This window comes from Mesoplodon densirostris, chromosome 7, assembly GCF_025265405.1.
Source record: "Mesoplodon densirostris isolate mMesDen1 chromosome 7, mMesDen1 primary haplotype, whole genome shotgun sequence".
NCBI lineage: Eukaryota > Metazoa > Chordata > Mammalia > Artiodactyla > Ziphiidae > Mesoplodon > Mesoplodon densirostris.
In genome coordinates this window covers 41,814,271-41,838,907 of record NC_082667.1, presented here as the reverse complement: position 1 = coordinate 41,838,907, position 24,637 = coordinate 41,814,271, and the positions used below count along the sequence as shown (strand labels likewise).

The 24,637-nt window shown below is 41.0% G+C and overlaps 1 protein-coding gene across 2 annotated transcripts in view; it reads left to right on the top strand.

The window, feature by feature from the left end:
- Window positions 1-24,637, top strand: part of FAT3 (FAT atypical cadherin 3) — a 714,507-nt gene that overhangs the window by 388,712 nt on the left and 301,158 nt on the right. The window contains exon 5 of one of the 2 annotated variants that reach the window (XM_060103564.1): window positions 23,074-23,158. The exons of the other annotated variant lie outside the window; for it this stretch is intronic. Within the exon in view, the coding sequence (XP_059959547.1) occupies window positions 23,074-23,078 (5 nt within the window). The 3' untranslated portion in view covers window positions 23,079-23,158. Of the gene's footprint in view, window positions 1-23,073; window positions 23,159-24,637 lie in introns of those variants that run through there. 2 annotated transcript variants of the gene reach the window in all.

Sequence of the window (24,637 nt, the reverse complement as noted above, 5' to 3'; positions counted from 1 at the left end):
TTTTTCTCATTGTTTTCTTTTGGTATTATTTCTATAAATATTCTTTAAGCAGCTGCTATGATTCAAGTGCTGTGTATATGATTCAAGTGCTGTGTATGTGATTCAAGCGCTTGGTACATGGAGGCCAACACATAGAGATTTATTTTTAGTTCAGGGAACTTACTCATAAGTGATATAATCAAGGTTTCAGCAATATACTGTAGGAGGTTGAGGAGGGGAGCAACAGAGTAAATCAAAATGAGAAAGTGTGGCAGAGGCTTCTTGGGAGAAGGAAGATTTGAACTTGGCCTTTAAAATTTAGGTGGGCACACATGGTAGGAAGGCTTTGCCTGTCAAGAGGAAGAGCTGAGCTACAAGATGGAAAAGTTCAGAAAGAGAGCACACTAGTGTGTTTGGAGCGGGTGTGGAGGGTAAGGGAGAAAAACCACATGAGTAGGTAGAGGCCAAGTCGTGGATGGATACGCATCTGAGAAGTTGTGTGACAGAAGGTTGTCAGGCTCACAAAGTACAATTTATCATCATAAGACCAAAGTCAGATTTTAAGCTAGTTATCACTGCTTCTGTTATACCTTGAAAATAGCTGACTTTATATAAAAAGACTGAAGGAAGAGTGCTCGAAAACTAACATTTATTTATCCATAGAATAGTCCTCTGTTTTACAGTAATCATCTCATTTGATCGGGTACAAATGCTTCCAAAGCATTTGCTTATTGAGCCTTCACTGTAACAGCTTATTAGCATTCACTATGTGTTGGGCATAACATGTTGATGTAGACGTAAAAAGCAAAGGAGATATTTGTTGCTTTTTTCCTACATCCTTTCTTTTCCTTCATCTTTTAATAACAATCCCTCTATGCTTTTATATGGTTAGAGGAGCTAGGATTTTGACACAGAGGCTGAGTTGATTACAAGGGAGAAAGGGGTAGAAATTGGAAAGCAGCCAGCCCAACCCATTTCTACTGCTGGACTTAAAATTCAACCATCAGCCCAAGGAGGCTGACCTCTGTGGGTGTTTAAATCAAATACAAAAGAGAGGAAGCTAATGGCCTGGACGTTTTCAAGTTCAGGACCCTTTGAAAGAATTCTATAACCAAGCCAAATGTAAATTTACCTGGCCTAGGAACAAAACAATAAAACTCACTTTAAAGTACCTAGGACGGCCTCTGGCTTTGAAATGTGGTTTTGGTGACCTCATATCCTCTAAGGCTGAAGTTTAATATCCCTCATTTCTGAAGTAAGTGCCGGAATAGCTTATGGTTCCTAATGGGCCCCAGTGCTTCCCACAAATGGGCTTCTGCATTGGGTGTGTCCATAGTACAGGTCTTATATGTAAGGAGCCCTGTAAAAGAGGAATATTCTGGGAGAGCATTTTGGAAGGATTCTGGAATACTGTGGAATGTATTCATGTATTTCTATGAGTCCCAAGAATGCATTCATTTGATGTAAACAACCAGATCACAGCAATAGAAGCACAGCAGCTAGGATTCAGTGTGTTAATCATGTCACTCTTTTTTTTCTAATTTTTATTTTTATTAATTTTTATTTTTTTTTACTGGAGTATAATTGCTTTACAATGTTGTATCAGTTTCTGCTGTACAATGAAGTGAATCAGCTATATGTATACATATATCTCTTCCCTCTTGGACCTGCCTGACCGCCCCCATCTCACCCATCTAAGTCATCACAGAGCACCGAACTGAGCTCTCTGTGCTATACAGTAGGTTCCCACTAGCTATATACTTTACACATGGTAATTTATTTATATCAAACCTAATCTCCCAGTTCATCCCACCCTTCCCTTCCCCCGCACTGTGTACACACATCCATTCTCTACCTCTGCATTTCTATTCCTGCCCTGCAAATAGCTTCATCTGTACCATTTTTTCTAGATCCCACATATATGCATTAATATACAGTATTTGTTTTTTTCTCCTTCTGACTTACTTCACTCTGTATGACAGACTCTAGGTCCATCCACATCTCTACAAATGACTCAATTGCATTTCTTTTTATGGCTGAGTAATATTCCTTAATATATATGTACCACATCTTCTTTATCCATTCATCTGTTGATGGACATTTAGGTCGTTTCCATGTCCTGGCTATTGTAAATAGTGCTGCAGTGAACATTGGAGTACATGTGTTTTTTTTTTTTAACACCTTTATTAGAGTATAACTGCTTTACAATGTTGTGTTAGTTTCTGCTGTATAACAGAGTGAATCAGCTATATGTATACTTATATCCCCATATGCCCTCCCTCTAGATTCTCCCTCCCACCCTCCCTATCCACCTCTCTAGGCACCAAGCTGATCTCCCTGTGCTATGCAGCTGCTTAGCAGCTGTCCCAGCTTACCCTTCCCCCAACCACGTGTCCTCAAGTCCATTCTCTATGTCTGCGTCTTTATTCGTGTCCTGCCCCTAGGTTCCTCAGAACCTTTTTTTTTTAGATTCCATATCTATGTCTTAGCATACGATATATGTACTTCTCTTTATGACATACTTCACTCTGTATGACAGACTCTAGGTCCATCCACCTCACTACAAATAGTTCCGTTTCATTTCTTTGTATGGCTGAGTAATAGTCGATTGTAAATATGTGCCACATCTTCTTTATCCATTCATTCATGGACATTTAGGTTGGTTCCATGCCCTGGCTATTGTAAATAGAGCTGCAAGGAACATTGTGGTACACGACTCTTTTTGAATTATGGTTTTCTCAGGGTATATGCCCAGTAGTGGGATTGCTGGGTCATATGGTAGTTCTATTTTTAGTTTTTTAAGGAACCTTCATACTGTTCTCCTTAGTGGCTCTATCAATTTACATTCCCACCAACAGTGCAAGAGGGTTCCCTTTTCTCCACACCCTTTCCAGCATTTATTGTTTGTAGACTTTTTGATGATGGCCATTCTAGCCGGTGTGAGGTGATACCTCATTGTAATTTTGATTTGCATTCCTCTATGATTAGTGATGTTGAGCATCCTTTCGTGTGTTTGTTGGCAATCTGTGTATCTTTGGAAAAATATCTATTTAGGTCTTCTGCCCATTTTTGGATTGGGTTATTTGTTTTTTTGGTATTGGGCTCCTTGAGCTGCTTGTATATTTTGGAGATTAATCCTTTGTCAGTTGCTTCGTTTGCAAATATTTTCTCCCATTCTGAAGTGGTCTTCTCATCTTGTTTATGGTTTCCTTTGCTGTGCAAAAGCTTTGAAGTTTCATTAGGTCCCATTTGTTTATTTTTGTTTTTATCTCCTTTGCTCTAGGAGGTGGGTCAAAAAGGATCTTACTGTGATTTATATCATAGAATGTTCTGCCTGTGTTTTCCTCTAAGAGTTTTATAGTGCCTGGCCTTACATTAGGTCTTTAATCCATTTTGAGTTTATTTTTGTATATGGTGTTAGGGAGTGTTCTAATTTCATTCTTTTACATGGAGCTGTCCAGTTTTCCCAGCACCACTTATTGAAGAGGTTGTCTTTTCTCCATTGTATATTCTTGCCTCCTTTGTCAAAGATAAGGTGACCATATGTATGTGGGTTTATCTCTGGGCTTTCTATCCTGTTCCATTGATCTATATTTCTGTTATTGTGCCAGTACCATACTGTCTTGATTACTGTAGCTTTGTAGTATAGTCTGAAGTCAGGGAGCCTGATTCCTCCAACTCCATTTTTCTTTCTCAAGATTGCTTTGGCTATTTGGGGTCTTTTGGGTTTCCATACAAATTACGAAACTTTTTGTTCTAGTTCTGTGAAAAATCCCATTGGTAGTTTGATACGAAATGCATGGAATCTGTAGATTGCTGTAGGTAGTATAGTCATTTTCACAATGTTGATTCTTCCAATCCAAGAAAAGGGTATACCTCTTCATCTGTTTGTATCATCTTTAATTTCTTTCATCAGTGTCTTATAGTTTTCTGCATACAGTTCTTTTGTCTCCCTAGGTAGGTTTGTTCCTAGGTATTCTATTCTTTTTGTTGCAATGGTAAATGGGAATGTTTCCTTAATTTCTCTTTCAGATTTTTCATCATTAGTGTATAGGAATGCAAGAGATTTCTGTGCATTAATTTTGCATCCTGCTACTTTACCAAATTCATTGATTAGTTCTAGTAGTTTTCTGGTAGCATCTTTTGGAATCTCTGTGTATACTATCATGTCCTCTGCAAACAGTGACTGTTCTACTTCTTCTTTTCCAGTTTGGATTCCTTTTATTTCTTTTTCTTATCTGATTACTGTGGCTAAAACTTCCAAAACTATGTTGAATAATAGCGGTGAGAGTGGGCAACCTTGTCTTGTTCCTGTTCTTAGTGGAAATTGTTTCAGTTTTTCACCCCTGAGAATGATGTTGGCTGTGGGTTTGTCATATATGGCCTTTATTATGTTGAGGTAGGTTCCCTCTATGCCTACTTTCTGTAGAGTTTTTATCATAAATTGGTGTTGAATTTTGTCAAAAGCTTTTTCTGCATCTATTGTGATGATCATATGGTTTTTATCCTTCAGGTTTTTAATATGGTTTATCACATTGCTTGATTTGCTTATATTGAAGAATCCTTGTATTCCTGGAATAAACCCCACTTGATCATGGTGTATGATCCTTTTAATGTGCTGTTGGATTCTGTTTGCTAGTACTTTGTTGAGGATTTTTGCATCTATGTTCATCAGTGATATTGGCCTGTAGTTCTCTTTTTTTGTAGTATCTTTGTCTGGTTTTGGTATCATGGTGATGGTGGCCTTGTAGAATGAGTTTGGGATTGTTCCTCCCTCTGCTATATTTTGGAAGAGTTTGAGAAGGATAGGTGTTAGCTCTTCTATAAATGCTTGATAGAATTCTCCTGTGAAGCCATCTGGTCCTGGGCTTTCTTTGTTGGAAGATTTTTAATCACAGTTTCAGTTTCAGTACTTGTGATTAGTCTCTTTATATTTTCTATTTCTTCCTGGTTGAGTCTTGGAAGGTTGTGCTTTTCTAAGAATTTGTCCATTTCTTCCAGGTTGTCCATTTTATTGGCATATATTGCTTGTAGTAATCTCTCATGATACTTTGTATTTCTGTGGTGACAGTTGTTACTTCTCCTTTTTCATTTCTAATTCTGTTGACTTGAGTCTCCTCCTTTTTTTTCTTGATGATTCTGTCTAATGGTTTATCAATTTCATTTATCTTCTCAAAGAACCAGCTTTTAGTTTTATTGATCTTTGCTATTGTTTCCTTCATTTCTTTTTCATTTATTTCTGGTTTGATCTTTATGATTTATTTCCTTTTGCTAACTTTGGGTTTTCTTTTTTCTTCTTTTTCTAGTTGCTTTAGGTGTAAGGTTAGATTGTTTGAGTTTTTTTCTTGTTTCTTGAGGTGAGATTGAATTACTTTAAACTTCCCTCTTAGAACTGCTTTTGGTTTCTCCTATAGGTTTTGGATCTTCATGTTTTTGTTGTCATTTGTTTCTAGGTATTTTTTTATTTCTTCTCTGATTTCTTCAGTGATCCCTTGGTTATTTAGCAGCACACTGTTTAGCCTCCATGTGTTTGTCTTTTTTACAGTTTTTTTCCTGTAACTGATTCCTAATCACATAGCGTTGTGGTTAGAAATGATGCTTGATATGATTTCAAATTTCTTAACTTTTCTAAGGCTTGATCTGTGACCCAAAATGTGATCTATCCTGGAGAATATTCTGTGAGAATATTCTTGAGAAGAAAGTGTTTTCTTCTGCTTTTGGGTGGAATGACCTATAAATACTGATTAAATCTATCTGGTCTATTGTGTCATTTAAAACTTGTGTTTCCTTATTTATTTTCCATCTGGATGATCTGTCCATTGGTGTAGTGGGGTGTTAAAATCCCCCGCTACTATTGTGTTACTGTTGATATCCTCTTTTATGGCTGTTAGCATTTGCCTTATGTATTGAGGTGCTGCTATGTTGGGTGCATAAATATTTATAATTGTTATGTTTTTTCTTGGACTGCTCCCTTGATCATTATGTAGTGTCCTTCCTTATCTCTTGTAACAGTCTACTTTAAAGTCCATTTTATCTGATATGAGTATTGCTACTCCAGCTTTCTTGTGATTTCCATTTGCATGGAATATCTTTTTTCATCTGCTCACTTTCAGTCTTATGTGTCCCTAGGTCTGAAGTGGGTCTCTTGTGGATAGCATATGTATGGGTCTTGTTTTTGTATCCGTTCAGTCAGTCTGTGTCTTTTGGTTGGAACATTTAATCCATTTACCTTTAAGGTGATTATTGATATGTACGTTCCTATTACCATTTTCTTAACTGATTTGGGTTTGCTTTTGTGGGTCTTTTTCTTCTCTTGTGTTTCCCGCCTAGAGAAGTTCCTTTAGCATTTGTTGTAGAGCAGGTTTGGTGGTGCTGAATTCTCTTAGCTTTTGCTTGTCTGTAAAGCTTTTGATTTCTCTTTAGAATGTGAATGAGATCCTTGCTGGGTAGAGTAATCTTGTTTGTAGGCTTTTGCCTTTCATCACTTTAGATACACTCTGCCACTCCCATTTGGCCTGTAGAGTTTGTGCTGAAAAATCACGTGATAACCTTATGGGGATTCCCTTGTATGTTATTTGTCACTTTTCCCTTGCTGCTTTTTATATTTTTTCTTTGAATTTGATTTTTGTTAGTTTGATTAATATGTGTGTTCTTGTGTTTCTCCTCGTGTTCATCCTGTATGGGACTCTGCACTTCCTGGACTTGGGTCCCTATTTCCTTTCCCATGTTATGGAAGTTTTCGACTCTCATCTCTTCAAATATTTTCTCAGACCCTTTCTCTTTCTCTTCTTCTTCTGGGCCTGCTATAATCCGAATGTTGGTGCATTTAATATTGTCCCAGTGGTCTCTGAGACTGTCCTCAATTCTTTTCATTCTTTTTTCTTTATTCTGCTCCTTGGCAGTTATTTCCACCATTCTATGTTCCAGTTCACTTATTTCTTCTTCTGCCTCAGTTAGTCTACTATTGATTCTTTCTAGTGTATTTTTCATTTCAGTTATTGTGTTGTTCACTACTGTTTGTTTGTTCTTTAGTTCTTCTAGGTCTTTGTTAAATATTTCTTGTATTTTCTCAATCTGTGGCTCCATTCTATTTCCAAGATTTTGGATCATCTTTACTATCATTACTCTGAATTGTTTTTCAGGTAGGTTACCTACTTCCTCTTCATTTATTTTGTCTTGTAAGTTTTTACCTTGCTCCTTTGTCTGTAACATATTTTTTTGTTGTCTCATTTTTTTGATGGGTGGGGCTGTATTCCTGTCTTATCGGTTGTTTGGCCTGAGGCGTCCAGCACTGGAGTTTGCAGGCAGCTGGGCAGAGCTGGGTCTTGGTATCAAGATGAGGACCTCCAGGAGACCGCACTCCAATCAGTATTCCCAGGTGTCTGAGGTTCTCTGTTAGTCCAGCGGTTTGTACTTGGCTCTCCCACCACAAGACTCAGGCTCAACCCCCGGTCTGCGAATGAAGATTCCACAAGCCACACAATGTGGCAGAAGCAAAGAAAAAAAAAGGAGCAGTGTAATAACAAAGAATAAAAAATAAAATAAAATTAGAAAAATAAAAAACATGCTAGGAAACATAAATATGTAAGTGAAGCAACTGAAACAAGGTGAAACAGAACCATAACAGAAAAAGGAAAAAAAAAGGGGGGTGGGGGGAACATCCAAGAGGAGCAGAACAATAACAAAGTATAAAGAATAAAATAAAATTGAAAAAAATATATTAGAAAAAATAAAAATATTAAGAAATCAACAACAGGGTAAAACAGAACCACAACCTAAAACAAGGCCAGAAAAGGCCTTGGCTGGGGGGGCGTAGCTTAAGTGGGGACGAGGTTTAGAGTGGGGGCGGGGCCTAGGCTCAGGACCCTGCTTGGGGGGAAAAGACCTTGGGGGTGAGTCCTAGGTGGGGGTGACAGGCGTGGGGTGGGGCCTGGGATCAGGACCCGCAGCAGCCGGGAAAGGCAGCATGGCTGGAGGAGGGGCCAGAGGGGGGCCTCGGAGTTACGAGGTAAGGCCCTGGGTGGGGGTATGCGGGCATGGTTTAAGCCATCGGATGGCATGTTGGAGTGTGGCATGTAGAGAATTACATCACTCTTTTTTGTTGTTTTTGTTTGTTTGTTTGTTTGCGGTACATGGGCCTCTCACTGTTGTGGCCTCTCCCGCCATGGAGCACAGGCTCCGGACGTGCAGGCTCAGCGGCCACGGCCCACGGGCCCAGCCGCTTCGCGGCACGTGGGATCCTCCCGGACCGGGACACGAACCCACGCCCCCTGCATCGGCAGGCGGACCCTCAACCACTGCGCCACCAGGGAAGCCCAAGAATTACGTCACTCTTAATTGCCTTATTCCACCTATAATGTTATCATCTCAGAGTTTTTTTAATGTCTAATGCAGTTTCACTATTGCAGAGACTAGTAGGAATATCAAGTCAATTTTTCCTAAACTATAAGCATACCAGTTGATTTACAAAGCTCATGACAGGAACTTAAAATATTTTTACTCCTTAAAAGGCATGCAATTTTATCATCTTAGCTGCAGGCAGAATAGCAAGCATCCAGCTTCTGACATATGAATTGTTACAAAGGAAAATGAACATTTTCTGTTTCTTTGGACATGTCTTGTTTCAGCAGTAGTTAAAATGAAGGAATGCACTCTCTGTCCATTTATTCAGTGCTCCTCCTTAGGCTTTGGGGATACAGAGTAAATAAGACACAGCCCCTGCCTTCAAGTCCTTCTTAGTCTTATGATCAAGGAACATGTGTCGTTTTTAAACTTGTCTAGACACTAACTCTTTTGTAGACAATCATATGGCCCAACAATAGATCAGGAATCTTCTAAATCTTCTAATTCTTTTTTTAAAGAATATGAACCTTTTTTTTTTTTTTTTGGTGGTAGGCGGGCCTCTCACTGTTGTGGCCTCTCCCATTGCAGAGCACAGGCTCTGGACATGCAGGCTCAGCGGCCATGGCTCACGGGCCCAGCCGCTCGCAGCATGTGGGATCTTCCCAGCCCAGGGCACGAACCCGCGTCCCCTGCATCGGCAGGCAGACTCTCAACCACTGCGTCACCAGTGAAGCCCTGAACCATTTTTTTGGTACTGATTAAAACAAGCTATATTTAAAGTATATATTACATTTATGGGACAATTGGACATTTGACTGCTGATGGGTATTTGATGATATTAAATAATTATCTCTCTTTGAGTATTGTGGATATCTTTTTTGTTTGTTTCTGTGGATTTATATTTTTTTAACTGTGGCAAAATACAATAACATAAATGTTACCGTCCTAACATTTTTTAGGGTACAGTTCAGTAGCGTTAAGTACATTCACATTGTCTGGCAGCCAATCCCAGAACTCTTTTCATCTTGAAAAAGTGAAACACAGTACACATTAAACAACTCTCCCTTCCCCTCTCCAACAGGCTCTTGGCAACCACTATTCTGTCTCTGTGACTTTGACTACTCTAAGTACCTCATATAAGTGGAATTATGTGCTATTTGTCTCTTTGTGACTCACTCATTTCACACGCATAATGTCCCCAAAATTCATCTATGTTGTAGCATGTGTCGGAGTTTCCCTCACTTTTAAGGCTGAATAATATTCCATTGTATGTATACACCACATTTTGTTTATCCATTCACTGTGGATGGGCACCTGGGCTGCTCCCATCTTTTGGCTCTTGTGAATAATGCTGCTATGAACACAGGTGTGCAAGTAACTCTTCGAGACCCTGCTTTCAGTTATTTTAGGTATATACCCAGAAGTGGGACTTCTGAATCATATGGTAATTCTATTTTCAATTTTTTGAGGACCACGATACTGTTTGTATATCAGCCTCACCATTGTACATTCACACTAACAGTACATAAGGATTCCAGTTTTTCCACAACCTTGCCAACAGTTGTTATTTTCTGGGGTTTTTTTGATAGTAGCCATCCTAATGGGTGTGAGGTGGTCTAATTTGGTTTTAATTAGCCATTTAGCAAATGTTTATGGAGCGCCTGCTGGTGAAAGACCCTGGGCTGGGTTGTACTGAGCTCTGAGAGTGTTTCTCTTGTAGTCAGTTTACTGATCAAAAGTTACCTGGTGACCTCAGCTAACAATCAGATGTATTCTGTCCCGTCCACATTCTGGAGGGGTAACTAACAACAGGTGAAGAGTGGGCAACACTGACCCTGTTGCAAGGTGTAGCACCCTGTCTCAAGACTTCACATGAAAGGAATCCTAGGATTATGAGCAGATTATATTTCAAATGTATTTACTAATGTCTTATTGGAACACATACCATTATAATATAGGATTTGATTCCTGAGCTAGGTCAGGAAAGACTACTGAAGCAAAAAGTAATAACCAGGTATGATAAGTTTTATTTTAAAGCATTATCTCAGTTACGTATGTTCCCACTTCCAGGTTGTGATTTCAGAGATACAGATCGTTACTCTGCACTGCATCCACAGCCTGAACAAAAATAGGAGGAACAGGGGCCCCTCCTCCCCAATCTTCTTTTCACCCATTGGTAAGCAGTGGCATGTGTCACAGTGAGGGCACAGCATTAGAACCAGAAAGAATCAGAGGCAGGATTCAGGGAGCTGGGGGTGGGTGTGCACTGCAGGGACTTTTGGATCCCAGTAATTTAACTTGCACATCTGCATAAGAGAATGATTGAATAGTCTTCCTTGCTCCCTAGGTGTTCAGAACTACGAAACCCAGACCGTTTGCCACTTCTGTGTACTAATTCCCCTTGTACCTTTGTCATTCTTCACTTAGTGGGCCACATTTGTATTGAACACATACTTTCAATGCCTCATGGGTCAGGCACTGTGCTGGGCATGGGGATATGGTGGTGAGAAAGATAACTTAGTTCCTGAACTTATGGATGGCACTTAGGGTCTGTTGGTATTTATGGATTACTCATAAGGCAGAGGCTCTTAGTGGAAAGATTGCCTATACATTTTGCAACAATACCCCAGATTGCTTTACAGTAAAACCCAGCCCCCTTCCCCACCCTTGATGTTTGCTGCCAGAATCCACAGTATGCTTCAGAACGCTTTCTATTTTGGTAGTGTTTCTGAATGAGTGTGAGGTGGATTGCTTGCAGGAAAAAATAGATATATGTAATAGGGTTCGCTTAAAATAAGATATAAGGGTAGAAGAAGCATACATCTTAAAGTACTCATTCATACATATAGTATTCCTTTGGAGCCAGGAATAAGGATCATCTTGATGCCTGCGTGTACTCTGCATAAACCATGTGAGTTCCTTAATTTCACTCCTCTTTTCCTTGGGAAGATGAATGCTTCTTTTTGGCAGGAAGGATGGGACTTGTCAGGGATGTGAACCTCTTGGTTGAATCTGATTTTAACAGCATGTGAGTTCAGAAGAGGGTGATGGAGGCAGAGTGTCTGGTGAAGCAAGTATTGAGGGGCCCGTGTCCCTGTCGAGCCTCCTCTGGGGCACTTCCCCTCACCAGCTGTGTGTCCTCTTTGGCTTCACCTTCGATTGCATTTCTGAGAAGGCTGGAATCTGTTGAATTGAGTACAGGGATGTGGGCAACGGAACAAAAAGTGTTTTATTTATTTCCTGACAGGCTTTTAACAGGCTGTGGTTATAATGGTAGAGAAATGCATTCTGTCCACAACACAAATTGCTTTTCTTCCCCAACATCATGGTGGTACTTCCTGGCCCAGGATTTCCATGGTTGTTGAATTTGGTCTCTCTTTTGTTGGTTTGTGAACTAAGAAAGAAAAGAACAAGACCTTTGTAACCCAAATAACGGGGTAATAATTAAGTCCTTTATAAAGGCAAGCTTATTCCCACATCTTATTCCAAGGTACAAGGCATACTTTCTCATTAGGAAGCATTGTAAGTACTCATTGGTAGTGTATCAGGCATTAGATGGAATAAATAAATATGACCTCATTCATATGGAGCTTCACCCCTGAGACTGACACCTCACGTGCTTACGGGCACCTTCTCAAATGCTATTACTGTTAGACAGTAACGGTGTTGGTTAGAGTCCTAGACCACCTCCCCACCCTCAACTATCATGTTTTCATGCTTGACATCCAGGTTCCTGGGTCCTGGAGGGGTAATCGATACCCATTTTTTATTGATTAGCCTAAAACAAGAGAGAGCATTGGGTAATGTTTGTGTGTGTGGTCCAGGAAATATTGGGGGGATTGAGGTGATGGAGAGATAGCTCATTAGTGTAAGAAGGCTTCTGAGAGTGATGTTTTCCAGGTCATCCTTATCAATACACAACTCCCACAGGGTAACCCCTATTTGGCTAAGAAATATACTACATTTTAACATATATTCTTTATTTTTTAACATCTTTATTGGAGTATAATTGCTTTACACTGGTGTGTTAGTTTCTGCTGTATAACAAAATGAGTCAGTTATATGTATACATATATCCCCATATCCCCTCCCTCTTGCGTCTCCCTCCCACCCTTCTTATCCCACCCATCTAGTCACAGAGCACCAAGCTGATCTCCCTGTGCTATGCAGCTGCTTCCCACTAGCTATCTATTTGACATTTGGTAGTGTATATATGCCAGTGTTACTCTCTCACTTCATCCCAGCTTACCCTTCCCCCTCCCCATGCCCTCTTGCAGCACTATTTACAATAGCCAGGACATATATTCTTTTTAAAATAATTCATTGGGAGAGCCTAGCCTTCTTGGGCCAGTACACGGTTTGTGAGGCCTTCGCCACTGTGGAACCCAGCTCTACCACCTTCTCCCCTGACCCGCCCACCACTCGCACCCTCCAAATCTCACTTTCTAAGACACACCAGCAACAGCTCTGTAATTTTCTGTATAGGACAGGGGGGTAGTCAGATCAGTGGGGACTTCAGGAATTTGCCTTGGGCCACATTTTCAGAACCAACACAATTTTTTGTTCAGATTACACGTATGTTCCAGACGACCCAAGGGGCTGATGGTGGTTTTGGGTGCCATGCTTTGGTGATATGCTCTTCTGAATTGGGTGGCCAGCAGACCGTGTTCAGTGCACGATTATGTATGATGAGAGACATAACCATCTTGCTATTGACCCTCTCATGCACAGTGCAAGGAAGTGAGACATGGGTACAGTGAGAATGGGCTTCCTTCTCTATTCTGCTGAGTCAGATACCATGCTCTCTGGTATCTAATTATAAGAACAACAAACTCGCTTTCCTTCCAACTTCCTAGTGGCCATGATTATCAAAAAGTTTTTTTTTAAGTCTTTATTGAATTTTTTACAATATTGCTTTGTTTTTATGTTTTGGTTTTTTGGCCACAAGTCATGTGGGATCTTAGCTCCCTGACCAGGGATCGAACCTGCAACCCCTGCACTGGAAGGCGAAGTCTTAACCACTGGACTGCCAGGGAAGTCACTATCAAAAAGTTTTGACTAAACAACCTATATCAGGCTTCAATACTGTCAGACATCCCTCCTTTCTTAGTACCACCAGCTGCTGGTGCCCAGTTCCCCCAATAAGGCCACCTGAGTTCTCATGAGTTTTATCGCAGTTACTGAGTAGTTCTTTCCTAGTGTGCCCACCCTGCAGTACTGAGATTTAGTGATTTTCTTTCCCCATGTTCCTCCCCTTTATCACTTGAATAACCAATATTGAATTTGTGTGGATTTTGTTCCCTTCACTTTTTAGTTTAACCTCTTCTTTTCTTCTCTGTGCCTGTTTCTTACTTCACTCTGTTCCTTTTAACACCTCCCCCACTCCAGTATTCTTTCTCATTAAACCTATCTCATTGCATCCTCTTGGATGTGCTTATGGTTTACAGAGTGTTTTCATAAATTAGCTCAATTGCTAAGAATTTGTCTGATGTCACATTTAACTGTGTCATTTATGGGTAGATGTTCTGGTTAGAAATGACTCTTTGGAGGTCTTCTCTTACACCTGCATTAAGCTATAACTTAACTGGTAGCCTTTACATAGTGATCCATCAAATCTTTTCAAAGTAAATGAATACATCCTCTTTTTTGGCTAACATTTTATTGAGCACCTACAAGTGACAGGCAATTTATAGGATATCATTATTCCCATTTTATAGCTAAGGAAACTGAGACTCAGAGTTTAAATCTTTTCCCTAGACTCACATTGCTGGTGAAGGGATAGAGCCATGATTTAAACTCTGATCTCTATGGTTTTAGCCAAGCCCTACCATTTCCATTATGGAGGCCCCTTCATGGATGGAGAGTTCTTGGTTTGGGGAAGCCCCTTTGACCATTTCTTAAGCAATTCTTCCTTAGCTGTGTATTTGCATAGAGAGTAGGAGTAAAAGGTTTGGCATATTTCTTGCCTTCCTTGGAGATTGCCAAAAATGTTGATTCAAGTATGTTCTGAGAAATGTAGACTTTTCTTCTGAAGTAGGTCCTATTATATATTATTGAGAACAGGATGCAAAACAAATGACCCAGGGATGCATGACTAGTCTCAAGTTTATAACTAAGTTCAACGTGCCAGACCTATATGAATCAAAAGAAGAAAAAGCCTTTAGGAAAATATTTGAAATATAGAAGCAAAATGCATCAGTAACCCATGAGAATACAAATAGCCTCATTCATTTAAAAGATCTGTATTTTATTTGGAATTTCCTAAGAGAACAATCTCCTCAGGGTAACTTTTTCTTAGAAGCTCATAGTTGGAGAACAATTTTGAAATCCATATTGAAGACTCTGATGAGGGGGAAAAAAGCATATGAACTTGTATAAAGTCTAGGTACATTTTCCTTTTTTAAATGGGTTTCTTAGGCTTGAGGAAAACATGTTTTTTGTGCTACATGGGTGTTCACATAGAAATCATCTGTGTAATCAGATATATAGAGCTTACTTTTGTATGTCATGTAAAAGTTTCCACAGGGATTTGAGGGCATCACTGGAACTTCACACAACTCTGTGAGGAAGATAGTGGGGATTATTCCCATTTTATACATGAGAAAACTAAAGCCCAGAAATTTTAGGTGATGCATAAGACATCCAACTAGAAAGTGGTGAGACCAAGTCTGGATTTGAGGCCTGGCTCCTCTGTTTACTACCTGGCTAATCTTAGTTACTAAGCTCTCTATTCCTCAGTTTCTTCTTCAGTGTGATGATGATGCTGCTGCTGCTGCTGCTGCTGATGATGATGGTGATGGTGGTGGTGGTGATGATGATGATGATGATGGTGGTGGTGGTGATAGAAAAGACCTAATAGAACTATTCTTAATATGCTGTGAGTTAATGGTTAAAAAGTACTCAGCACAGTTCCTAGTACAAAAGAAATAATAAGTGTCAGTTTCTCTTGCAATGATTTTTGCCTCCTAGCTCTGTGCTCTTTCCTCCTTATCATCCTGCACCTGCTGGCCATAGAATAAGCTTCTGAGAAGAGGACATCCCCTCTGGACTGCTTCACATCTGGAGATGAGAATATTCCACTGCTTCTTCTCACCCCTTTGTTTAGTGTTACTATCCAGGGAGTTCATTTCTTTCCTAAGGGCATGGTCTCAACATCCCAGGAAGAAACTTTAGTAGAAAGCTCAGAAGTGCCAATCACCAAACCCCATCACTATTCCAGAAAATATCAGATCAAATGGTTGTCCCTTAGCAAAGTGAATTAGGGATTGTGGAGATTAAATTTCACATAATAGGCTGCTGGTTCCCCAAGGAAACAGTTCCATCAGTAAAAAGTATGTGCCCAGGGCTGTGCTAAGCTTACAACAAGAATGCCTTATTTATTTGACCTCATTGGAAAAAGGTGTCCCACCCAAAGGGGAGAATTCTTACAACTGAAACCTATACTTTTAAGTGCTTATACCTCAAAGGACTCCTTTTTTATTTATCCCAATAATATCTTTTTTTTATTGAAGTATAGTTGATTTATGATGTTGTGTTAGTTTCTGGTGTACACTTTCTTTTATAGCAAAGTGTTATATATATATACTGTTTTCCAGATTCTTTTCCATTATAAGTTATTACAAGATATTGAATATAGCTCCCTGTGCTGTACAGTAAGTCTTTGTTGCTTATCTGTTTTATATATAGTAGTGTGTATATGTTAATCCCAAACTCCTTATTTATCCCTCCCCCTCCTTTCCCCTTTGATAACCAGAAATTTGTTTTCTATGTCTGTGAGTCCATTTCCGATTTGTAATTAAGTTTATTTGCATCATTTTTTTAGGATTCCATGTATAAGTGATATCATATGATATTTGTCTTTGTCTGACTTTCTTCATTTAGTATGATAATTTCTGGACCCATCCATGTTGCTGCAAATGGCATTATTTCATTCTTTTTTATGGCTGACTAGTATTCCATTGTATATATGTACCACATCTTCTTTATCCATTCACCTGTTGATAGACATTTAGGTTGTTTCCATGTGTTGGCCATTGAAGTAGTGCTGCTATGAACATTGGACTGCATGTATGTTTTCAAATTATGATTTTCTTGGTGTGGCCACTATGGAGAACAGTATGGAGACTCCTTAAAAAACTAAAAATAGAGCTACCATATGATCTAGCAATCCCACTACTGGGCATATACCCTGAGAAGACCATGGACCTAGAGTTTGTCCAACCATGGATGGGCCTAGAGTCTGTCATACAGAGTGAAATAAGTCAGAAATAGAAAAAAAAATATCGTATATTAACGCATATATGTGGAATCTAGAAAAATGGTACAGATGAACCTATTTGCAGAGCAGGAATAGAGACACAGACATAGAGAACAGACGTGTGGACACAGGGAGTGGGGCGGGGGGATGAATTGGGAGATTGGGATTGACATATATACACTACCATGTTTAAAACAGATAGCTAGCAGGAACCTGCTGTATAGTGCAGGGAGCTCAGCTTGGTGCTCTGTGGTGACCTAGATGGGTGGGATTGGTGGGGGAGGCCCAAGAGGGAGGGGATATATGTATACATATAGCTGATTCACTTCATTGTGCAGCAGAAACTAACACAACGTTGTAAAGCAATTATACCCCAATTAAAAAAAATACTGGTTGTGATCCCCAGCACATCCATGATCCCATGGGCTGTAATGAAGTCGCTTTCATGACATTGTTGAGGTAGGCAGAGTGTTGGCCCTCACCATGTAATGCCATCCCCCTCCCACACATGCCTTTTGACCTCTTATACCTACTTTTTTCCTTTATAGTTGTCTTTTTTACCTCTTATTCTTTTTTTTTTTTTTTTTTTTTTTGCGGTATGCGGGCCTCTCACTGTTGTGGCCTCTCCTGTTGCGGAGCACAGGCTCCGGACACGCAGGCTCAGCGGCCATGGCTCACAGGCCCAGCCGTGGCTCACGGGCCCCAGCCGCTCCGCGGCATGTGGGATCTTCCCGAAGTGGGGCACGAACCCATGTCCCCTGCATCGGCAGGCGGACTTTCAACCACTGCGCCACCAGGGAAGCCCATTTACCTCTTATTCTTAACTATCATTTCTCATTGTCAGAATCTGCTTGGATGCTGAAACTGTGCCTAAAATAAGAGTATATAGACCCTTAGTGAGACCCAAGCAGCCTCTCCCCTAGCTGAGTACATGAACTTCTGATTACTCCTGAGTTGCAGCTGTCTCTGAGATGGTCAAGGTTGCTGCTCTCAGGGAAGTTAGGTGAGTGGGGGAGAGAAGATGCACATTTCTTCAGATAAAACAGGACAAGGGCTTCACTGGTGGCGCAGTGGTTGAGAATCCGCCTGCCGATGCAGGGGACACGGGTTCGTGCCCCGGTCTGGGAAGATCCCACGTGCCACAGAGCGGCTGGGCCCATGAGCCATGGCCGCTGAGCCTGCACGTCCGGAGCCTATGCTCCGCAACGGGAGAGGCCACAACAGTGAGAGGCCCGTGTACCGGAAAAAACAAAAACAAAAACAAAAACAGGACAAGTATGCTCATGAGAAAATGCCTAATTGTGAGAGTAGGTGCATTCGGAGTTCACATTAGGTGAAGCCATTAGAGAAGGCTTTGTAGAAAAAGAGAAGAACTCTTATTCTGCTTATTCTTGAGTAGAACCTCAAAGAACTACTTAGAGTTGTAGATCCCCTCCCTCACTCCCTCCTTCATGTACTTGTTCAATAAATATTTATGGAGTAAGATTATGGGCAAGGTTGTACTGTAGGTGCAGAAGATACAGTATACAAGCCAAGCAAGTTTTCTGTTCTCATGGAACATGTCTGTGAGAGTAGAAAGACAATAGGACAAGTAAGGAAAAGATATAGAGCGCATCAGAGGGTAATAACTTCTGGAAACAAATAAGATAGAAAAATAGCAAAGATAATGATAGAGACTCATGGGGTGCAGCCATCAGGGGCTGCTTTAGAGAAGGTGGCTGGGAAAGGCCACAAGAGAGGTGAGCTTCTGGCTGGAGCTTGAATGGCGAGACAGATCTGGCCATGGGAATAGCAGAGGAACAGAGTTCCAGTAAAGGAAACAGAAATGCAAAGGCCTTGAGGCTGGAGCCAACTTAGCAACGTCAAGGACCAAAGGAAAAGATGCTGAGGCAGCAGCCAGGGGGTGGGTGGGAGATGTTATCAGAGAGGGAGGAGGGAAGGGGCACATAGGAGTTTAGATTTTGTTATAAGGGCAACAAGAGGCCAGGAGAAGGTTTTAAGTGGAGAGTGATGTGAACCAACTGTTTTTTGAAAGGTCGCCTGGATGCTGTGAGGAGAAGAAGGTGGAGGTAGGGCAGGGGTGGAGATGAGTGCATAGACAGGTGAAGCCATTCCAAGCAGGCATCTTCAAAGGAAAAAGCATAGTATGCAAGGGGTGTGTGTGTGTGTGTGTGTGTGTGTGCGTGTGTTTATGTGAGGGGGGCGGTGTGGGAAGATAGTCTGAGAAGAATGGCAGTGAAGGATATAAAGTTGGAGGGAGGGACACGTGGAATCTTCCAATGGAATCTGTTACATATGGAAGAAACTTCCATAGCTGAGAAGGCTACATTTCTCTGTTTATCCTTCTGCAAAACAGCTTAGAGTTGGTATTCACACCATCAGTGCCAAGACTTGATTGCCTCTGAGGGTTCACATAGAAGAAGTTACACTGCACCCAGTTTCTCATTCCAAAATAGCTCGTCCTTAAACTCTGCTAGCATGTGTACTCTGTGAATCTGGGGCTTTGGAAGACGAAACTGGGCCGATTCCAGCCAGGTGTTTAGAACACACTTGGTTCTGCTTCTCCCTCAGTAAGAGTAATCATAGCTGACATTTATTAAGTTTCTACCATGTGCAAGGCACAGTCCTCCGTGCTTATGTTTATTACCTTACTTAAGATGCTCATCCCTTTTTATCTCAATTTGGCAGATGGGGAGACAGACACAATAGACCAATTAGTTTGTTCAAGGTGACAGATAATGAGAGATGGCGTCAGGATTTGAACCCAGACTGCTTGACTTCTGAGTCCCTGCTCTTCACCACTCTGCCTCCCCCATGCTTTATGTTTCTGCAAGAATACTTAGGGGTACAAGTGCACATGAAGCATGTGGTAAATCCGAGAGGCACAGATGAGCTGCCACTTGGTACTCCCGGCTTGCTATTCAGCTCCACCCTCACGCTTGTTTTCCTCATTAGTAAACAGCTATTGGAATCTACTCCAACCCCAAAGCAGCCTCTTCCTTGATAGAAGGGATGGTAGATATTTACTGCTTGATTTGTTAAAAAAGAAGAAGAAGAAGAAGAAGAACATAGTGCAAGGTTTCTGAGCCCTTGAACAAAAGATTCAGTGGACTCAGGGTCGGTGGCAAATTTTCATTTCATTTATTTGTTGGCTCTGCCAGGTGTCAGTCAAAAAATAAAAAATAATAATCATCCAGGCAGCTTCGACATGCTTTTCAACAAAGATTTACTAGCCCTGTGCTATAAGGAAAGTTCATATTGCAAAGACTTCATTACTTTCAGTATGCATACTGTGAGACAGGGTGATAAATCATTTAACCCAAACTTTACTAATCAGAATTAATGTACAGAAGTCTTGTTGTGATGGCTTCTAAGTTTTCTCAGTAACTCTCAGACTTTGGTAAGCTTCACTGGGCTTCCAAGTCATTAGTGAGAATTGCAGGCTCTCTCCAGCTCTCTGCTGCTGCCCCGTCTACCCTCGTGGTAGCTATGCTTGTCACGTGCTGTTTTGGGAAAAGCATTTCCAGGACCCCACAGTTCCATAGTGACTTCTGCTTTCCTTCCAAAGGACTAGATTGTGTATGAATGAGTTAGGCCTAGAGGCTTCAACTCACCAAAGTCTCAATGATGGGAGAATAATGAACTGTGTTTGTTCATTTGCAACTCTCAAGGGTAATCGCTTGGCCATTTCGATAAAAGGAGTTTGCTTTTTATTAGAGCCCCATGAAATAAAACTGCACCTCAATTTCAAAAAGGAGTTGGAATTTCAGAAGTTTTACATTTCTCATAAAGGGATAGAGTCCATTTAAATCATTAGATATTTAGATTGCATGTTTTTTTTTATTTTTCCTCTCAGAGCCCTTACTGGGGTCTGCTTCTATCCCATTGATTTCTGTGCCCCCAAGGTCTTGCCCTATCTTTGGATCGTCACAACACCTAACACCAAGCTTTGTACATAATACGAGTCTACTATATGTTTGTGAAATTGAACAGCTCTGAACAGGTCACCAGATTGCACTTAAATAACAAGCATTGAACATACAGTACCAGAAAGAAGCATAATTTATCCTTTTATGATACATTTTTCTTCCTGACTTTTAGACATTCTAAGATCTCTGTTTTCACATGTACTGGATTCTTATATTCTGCATCCTGATAACAAACTAAGATATGTATTTTTATCTTACACTTAACGCTCAGTCTAAAATACTCTCCAGCTGCTTATATATGAAATGCTGTGATATGCATCAGAATTTCCCTATGTAGAAGAGGTCAACACAGGTTTCATTTACAGTGAAATGGATGTCACATATATATTTCCTTGAGGGTCCTCTCAGTATTTATATGTGTTTTGTTCTGTGAATTTGCCCATCAGCTGTGCTGACAAGTTTTCAGTATCCCCACCCAGAGGGGTAGATCCCTGAGCATATATTTCCCAGGGTAACCTTGCTAAACAAATAGGAAAATATTCAAAAAATATGTTGTAAAAAAGTTAAGTGTTAATATGTATGGGCCAATTTGCTGGTAAGGATTATTTTCTTCTTTTTTATTATGAATCTGTGCTTGAGGAATGCAGAATAACCTTATAAACTTAATTATATTTAATTATACTTTAATATCTTCTACATCTCCACCACCAGGCTGGGAATCACAAAGGAATAAATGACACAAGAATTGTCCTCTTTTTCAGGTGGTTAGTTTATAATCCTCCCTAGGTGGTCTCCAATCCCATAGTCTTTCCCCCAAGCCAAACCCTGCTCTACCTCACGACCAATCACTGTTCCAAGAGGAGGATTTCCTTTCACTACTTAAACTTAGAGATTTTGTCATTGACCCAAATTAACCCCAGTGTATATGCCCATCCTACATCATCTTACTCTGTTCCTAGCAGCAGTGTTGAATTCCAGAAGGGCTGGTCTCTGGTCCCCTGCATCCCTCACTGGTACAGTGCCCCTACTCCTCAGAAAAGCCAGGGCAGTAGGGACATGCAGTAATGCTTCAAGCAGAGGATTCAGGGTCAGACAGGCCTGGGTTCAAATTTGGACTCTGATATCTACTAGCTGAGTGCCCGTGAGCAAGTTATTTAAACATTTTGAACTTGTACTTCCTCATCTGTACATGTAATGCCTCCTGCGAGATGTTTATGGAGATGGAAGTGAGGTAAGTATGCAAAGCACCAAACATAGTGCTCAGCCTACAGTCTGCATTCAGGACGTGGAGCTCTAACGGGGCCAGCCGCATCCTATGAAATTTGCCCCAGTGCCTCCAGCATCATGTATATATCCCCTTCCAACTTCCTGCTGCACTCGCAATCAGAATTCCTGCAAGGCAGAAGCCTGAATTGTGTCTTCCTTTGAATTCTCACATCCACATAGCCTGACAGACAAGAAGAGCTTGACAAATACCTATTGACTCCTGTCTAAGTGACAAAATTGAGCCAACCACCTCCTCCGGCCAAGGGTTTAGATCAGCAGCATGTGTGTCAAAGGAGGGTATCCTGGAGCACCTGGGACCACACTTCTCTGCCGTCTAGAGTGGGCTGGGCAGTGACTGGGGTTGGTGGGCCCTCATCCCACAGTATTTACCAGGTGCTGACTCTTACCCAGCAATGGGCACGGCCCTGCAGAGCAGTGATGAACAAAACAAGCATGATCGCTGCCCTTAGACAAGTATCATCTGTGGGAAAAGACGCTTCAATAAACACACATTAGTAAATATTGAGGGACAGAAGAGAGTGTTATAAGAAAGAATAAAGTATAAAGAGAAAGCCCTCTCTGGAAATTCAGAGAAATCCCCTCTGAATGTCCAGATGACATAATAATAATTGAAACAACTTACAGGTTACTACTTTGTATGCTTTATACAAATCCCAAAAATTAAACCTTACAAAAATTAAATTTCAAAATAATGCAATAAAATAGCTACTATTATCCCCATTTTACAAATGAGAAAACTGAAACTCAGGGAGGGTCATTCTTACCCAAGTCAACTCATGAAAGCCAGAGTCTAGACTGCCGCCAGGAGTGTCCACAGTCCTGGGCCCATAGTCCAGTGATCAGTATGTAATAGTCTTTGCCAGGGTCCCTTCGCCACATCGCCTGCAAGCATCAGTTTTTGGAATGGGTGACGAGCCAGGGAAGCATGCTAGAGGGGGAAGAGAGTAAATTCAGTGAACAGAGAATGTCATCCTTTAACTGAAAACTCATGTTCTCTCCTCATTTACAAGCTGAATGAGTTAGTCCTGTGATAAAACGTCTGCTTTTTCCCTCATTAGGCCATCAACAACTGGTGACTGATTCCCAGTCCTCAGCTCCCTCCAGCTTTCTACTTATTTCCGTAAAGTCAAGAAAGCTTCAGTGTTTTCTCAATCCAGCGAGTTATGAGGTTTCTGTTACTGCAGTGTTCGAGCCTCATAATTCCGTCCTAAGAGTTTCCTAATGAGGTTTTATTTTATTTTTTTAAATTACTAACCAGAAAATTCTGTTCCCGTTCAGGGTGAAGCCTCTTCATCCTTTCCAGGCTCACCCAGTTTGCAGTTATCCCTCCTCCTGCCAAGGCAAGAGTGCAGTCTTCATGTCCTTGCCCGAGAATGGACACTTCTCTAGGTCAAGGACCTGGCACCCCATAGACCCAGTCCCTGGGCATTGCCTGGAACTCCAGCCTACAGGAGAGGTGGACTGCTTTGGACTGCTTCTGTCCTCCCACCTCCTCTTTCCAGCTCACCGGTGAGCAAACATCTCCATTTGCTGAAGATGATAATAGCAGTAATAAAAGCACTTTTCATTTGTTGAGTAAAGCACTCTGTGCCTGTTGTTCTAACTTCTTTATATGCATGGTTTCATTTAATCTTGAGGTCGCCATTATTAAATCACATTTTATTTTATTTGTTTTTAATATATTTTTTCTATTTATTTATTTTTAGCTACATTGGGTCTTCATTGCTGAGCATGGGCTTTCTCTAGTTGGGGCGAGCGGGGACTACTCTTCATTGCGGTGTGCAAGCTTCTCATTGTGGTGGCTTCTCTTGTTGCGGAGCATGGGCTCTAGGCGTGTGGGCTTCAGTAGTTGTGGCTTCTGGGTTTTAGAGCACAGGCTCAGTAGTTGTGGCACATGGGCTTAGTTGCTCTGCGGCATGTGAGATCTTCCTGGACCAGGGCTCGAACCCGTGTCCCCCATATTGGCAGGCAGATTCTTAATCACTGTGCCACCAGGGAAGCCCTAAATCACATTTTAAAGTTGAGGAAACTGATTTGCTCATGACTGAAACCTGGCTCTGTCTCAATCCCAGTCTGGTTCTTAATCAGTTCCTGTGAGCAGGTGGGGGTGGGAAGTACCCATACCTCTCTTCAATTTCATTTGGTTTGCCATGGGGACCCCTTCCCAACTAAGACAGTGACATGGGAAAATGGAGTGTAGAACAGTGACCCTAACACATTGTTAGATTACAGAGCAGCCTGGCAACTTCCCGCATCTTCATCCTCTCTGTTCCAAGCCACCGACCATTAGCAATGAAGATGTGTAATCTAACCATCACATCCCATTGGTGACCTTAGTTTTCACTTGAGTAGTCTATTGTAATGTTTCTATCTCTTGGTTTGGAGCCCACTTAGTATTTTTGGTGGATGTGAATTTTCTGTGATGCTTAGAAATTTTTGTTGGTGATCAGTGAAAGTACTCGCTGAAATTTACTTCATGAGATTTTCCCATGGAGACCCATCATTTCTCTTACACTCTCTCACCTCTTCCTCACCAGCCTGGAAGCAGGATAGGGTGGCTGCTGACAGAGGAGACTAAGAGAGGGGGAAAATGACTTGCTCTAGTGCAGCTAGCTGCCTTAATCTGTCATCATTGATCAAAGAAACATGGTAGCAATTACACTGATTTTTAAAACTAACTTCTAGAGACATTTGAATATAACAATTGGTTAGTAAGAGGATATTATGTCTCCTTGGGGAACTTTATCTGTTCTTCCAGCACTGTTTTCAAACTAGCTTAGATGCAAATGTTTAGGAATTTCTTGCATATATGAAGGGATAATGATTGTTTTGCTGTTCAGTC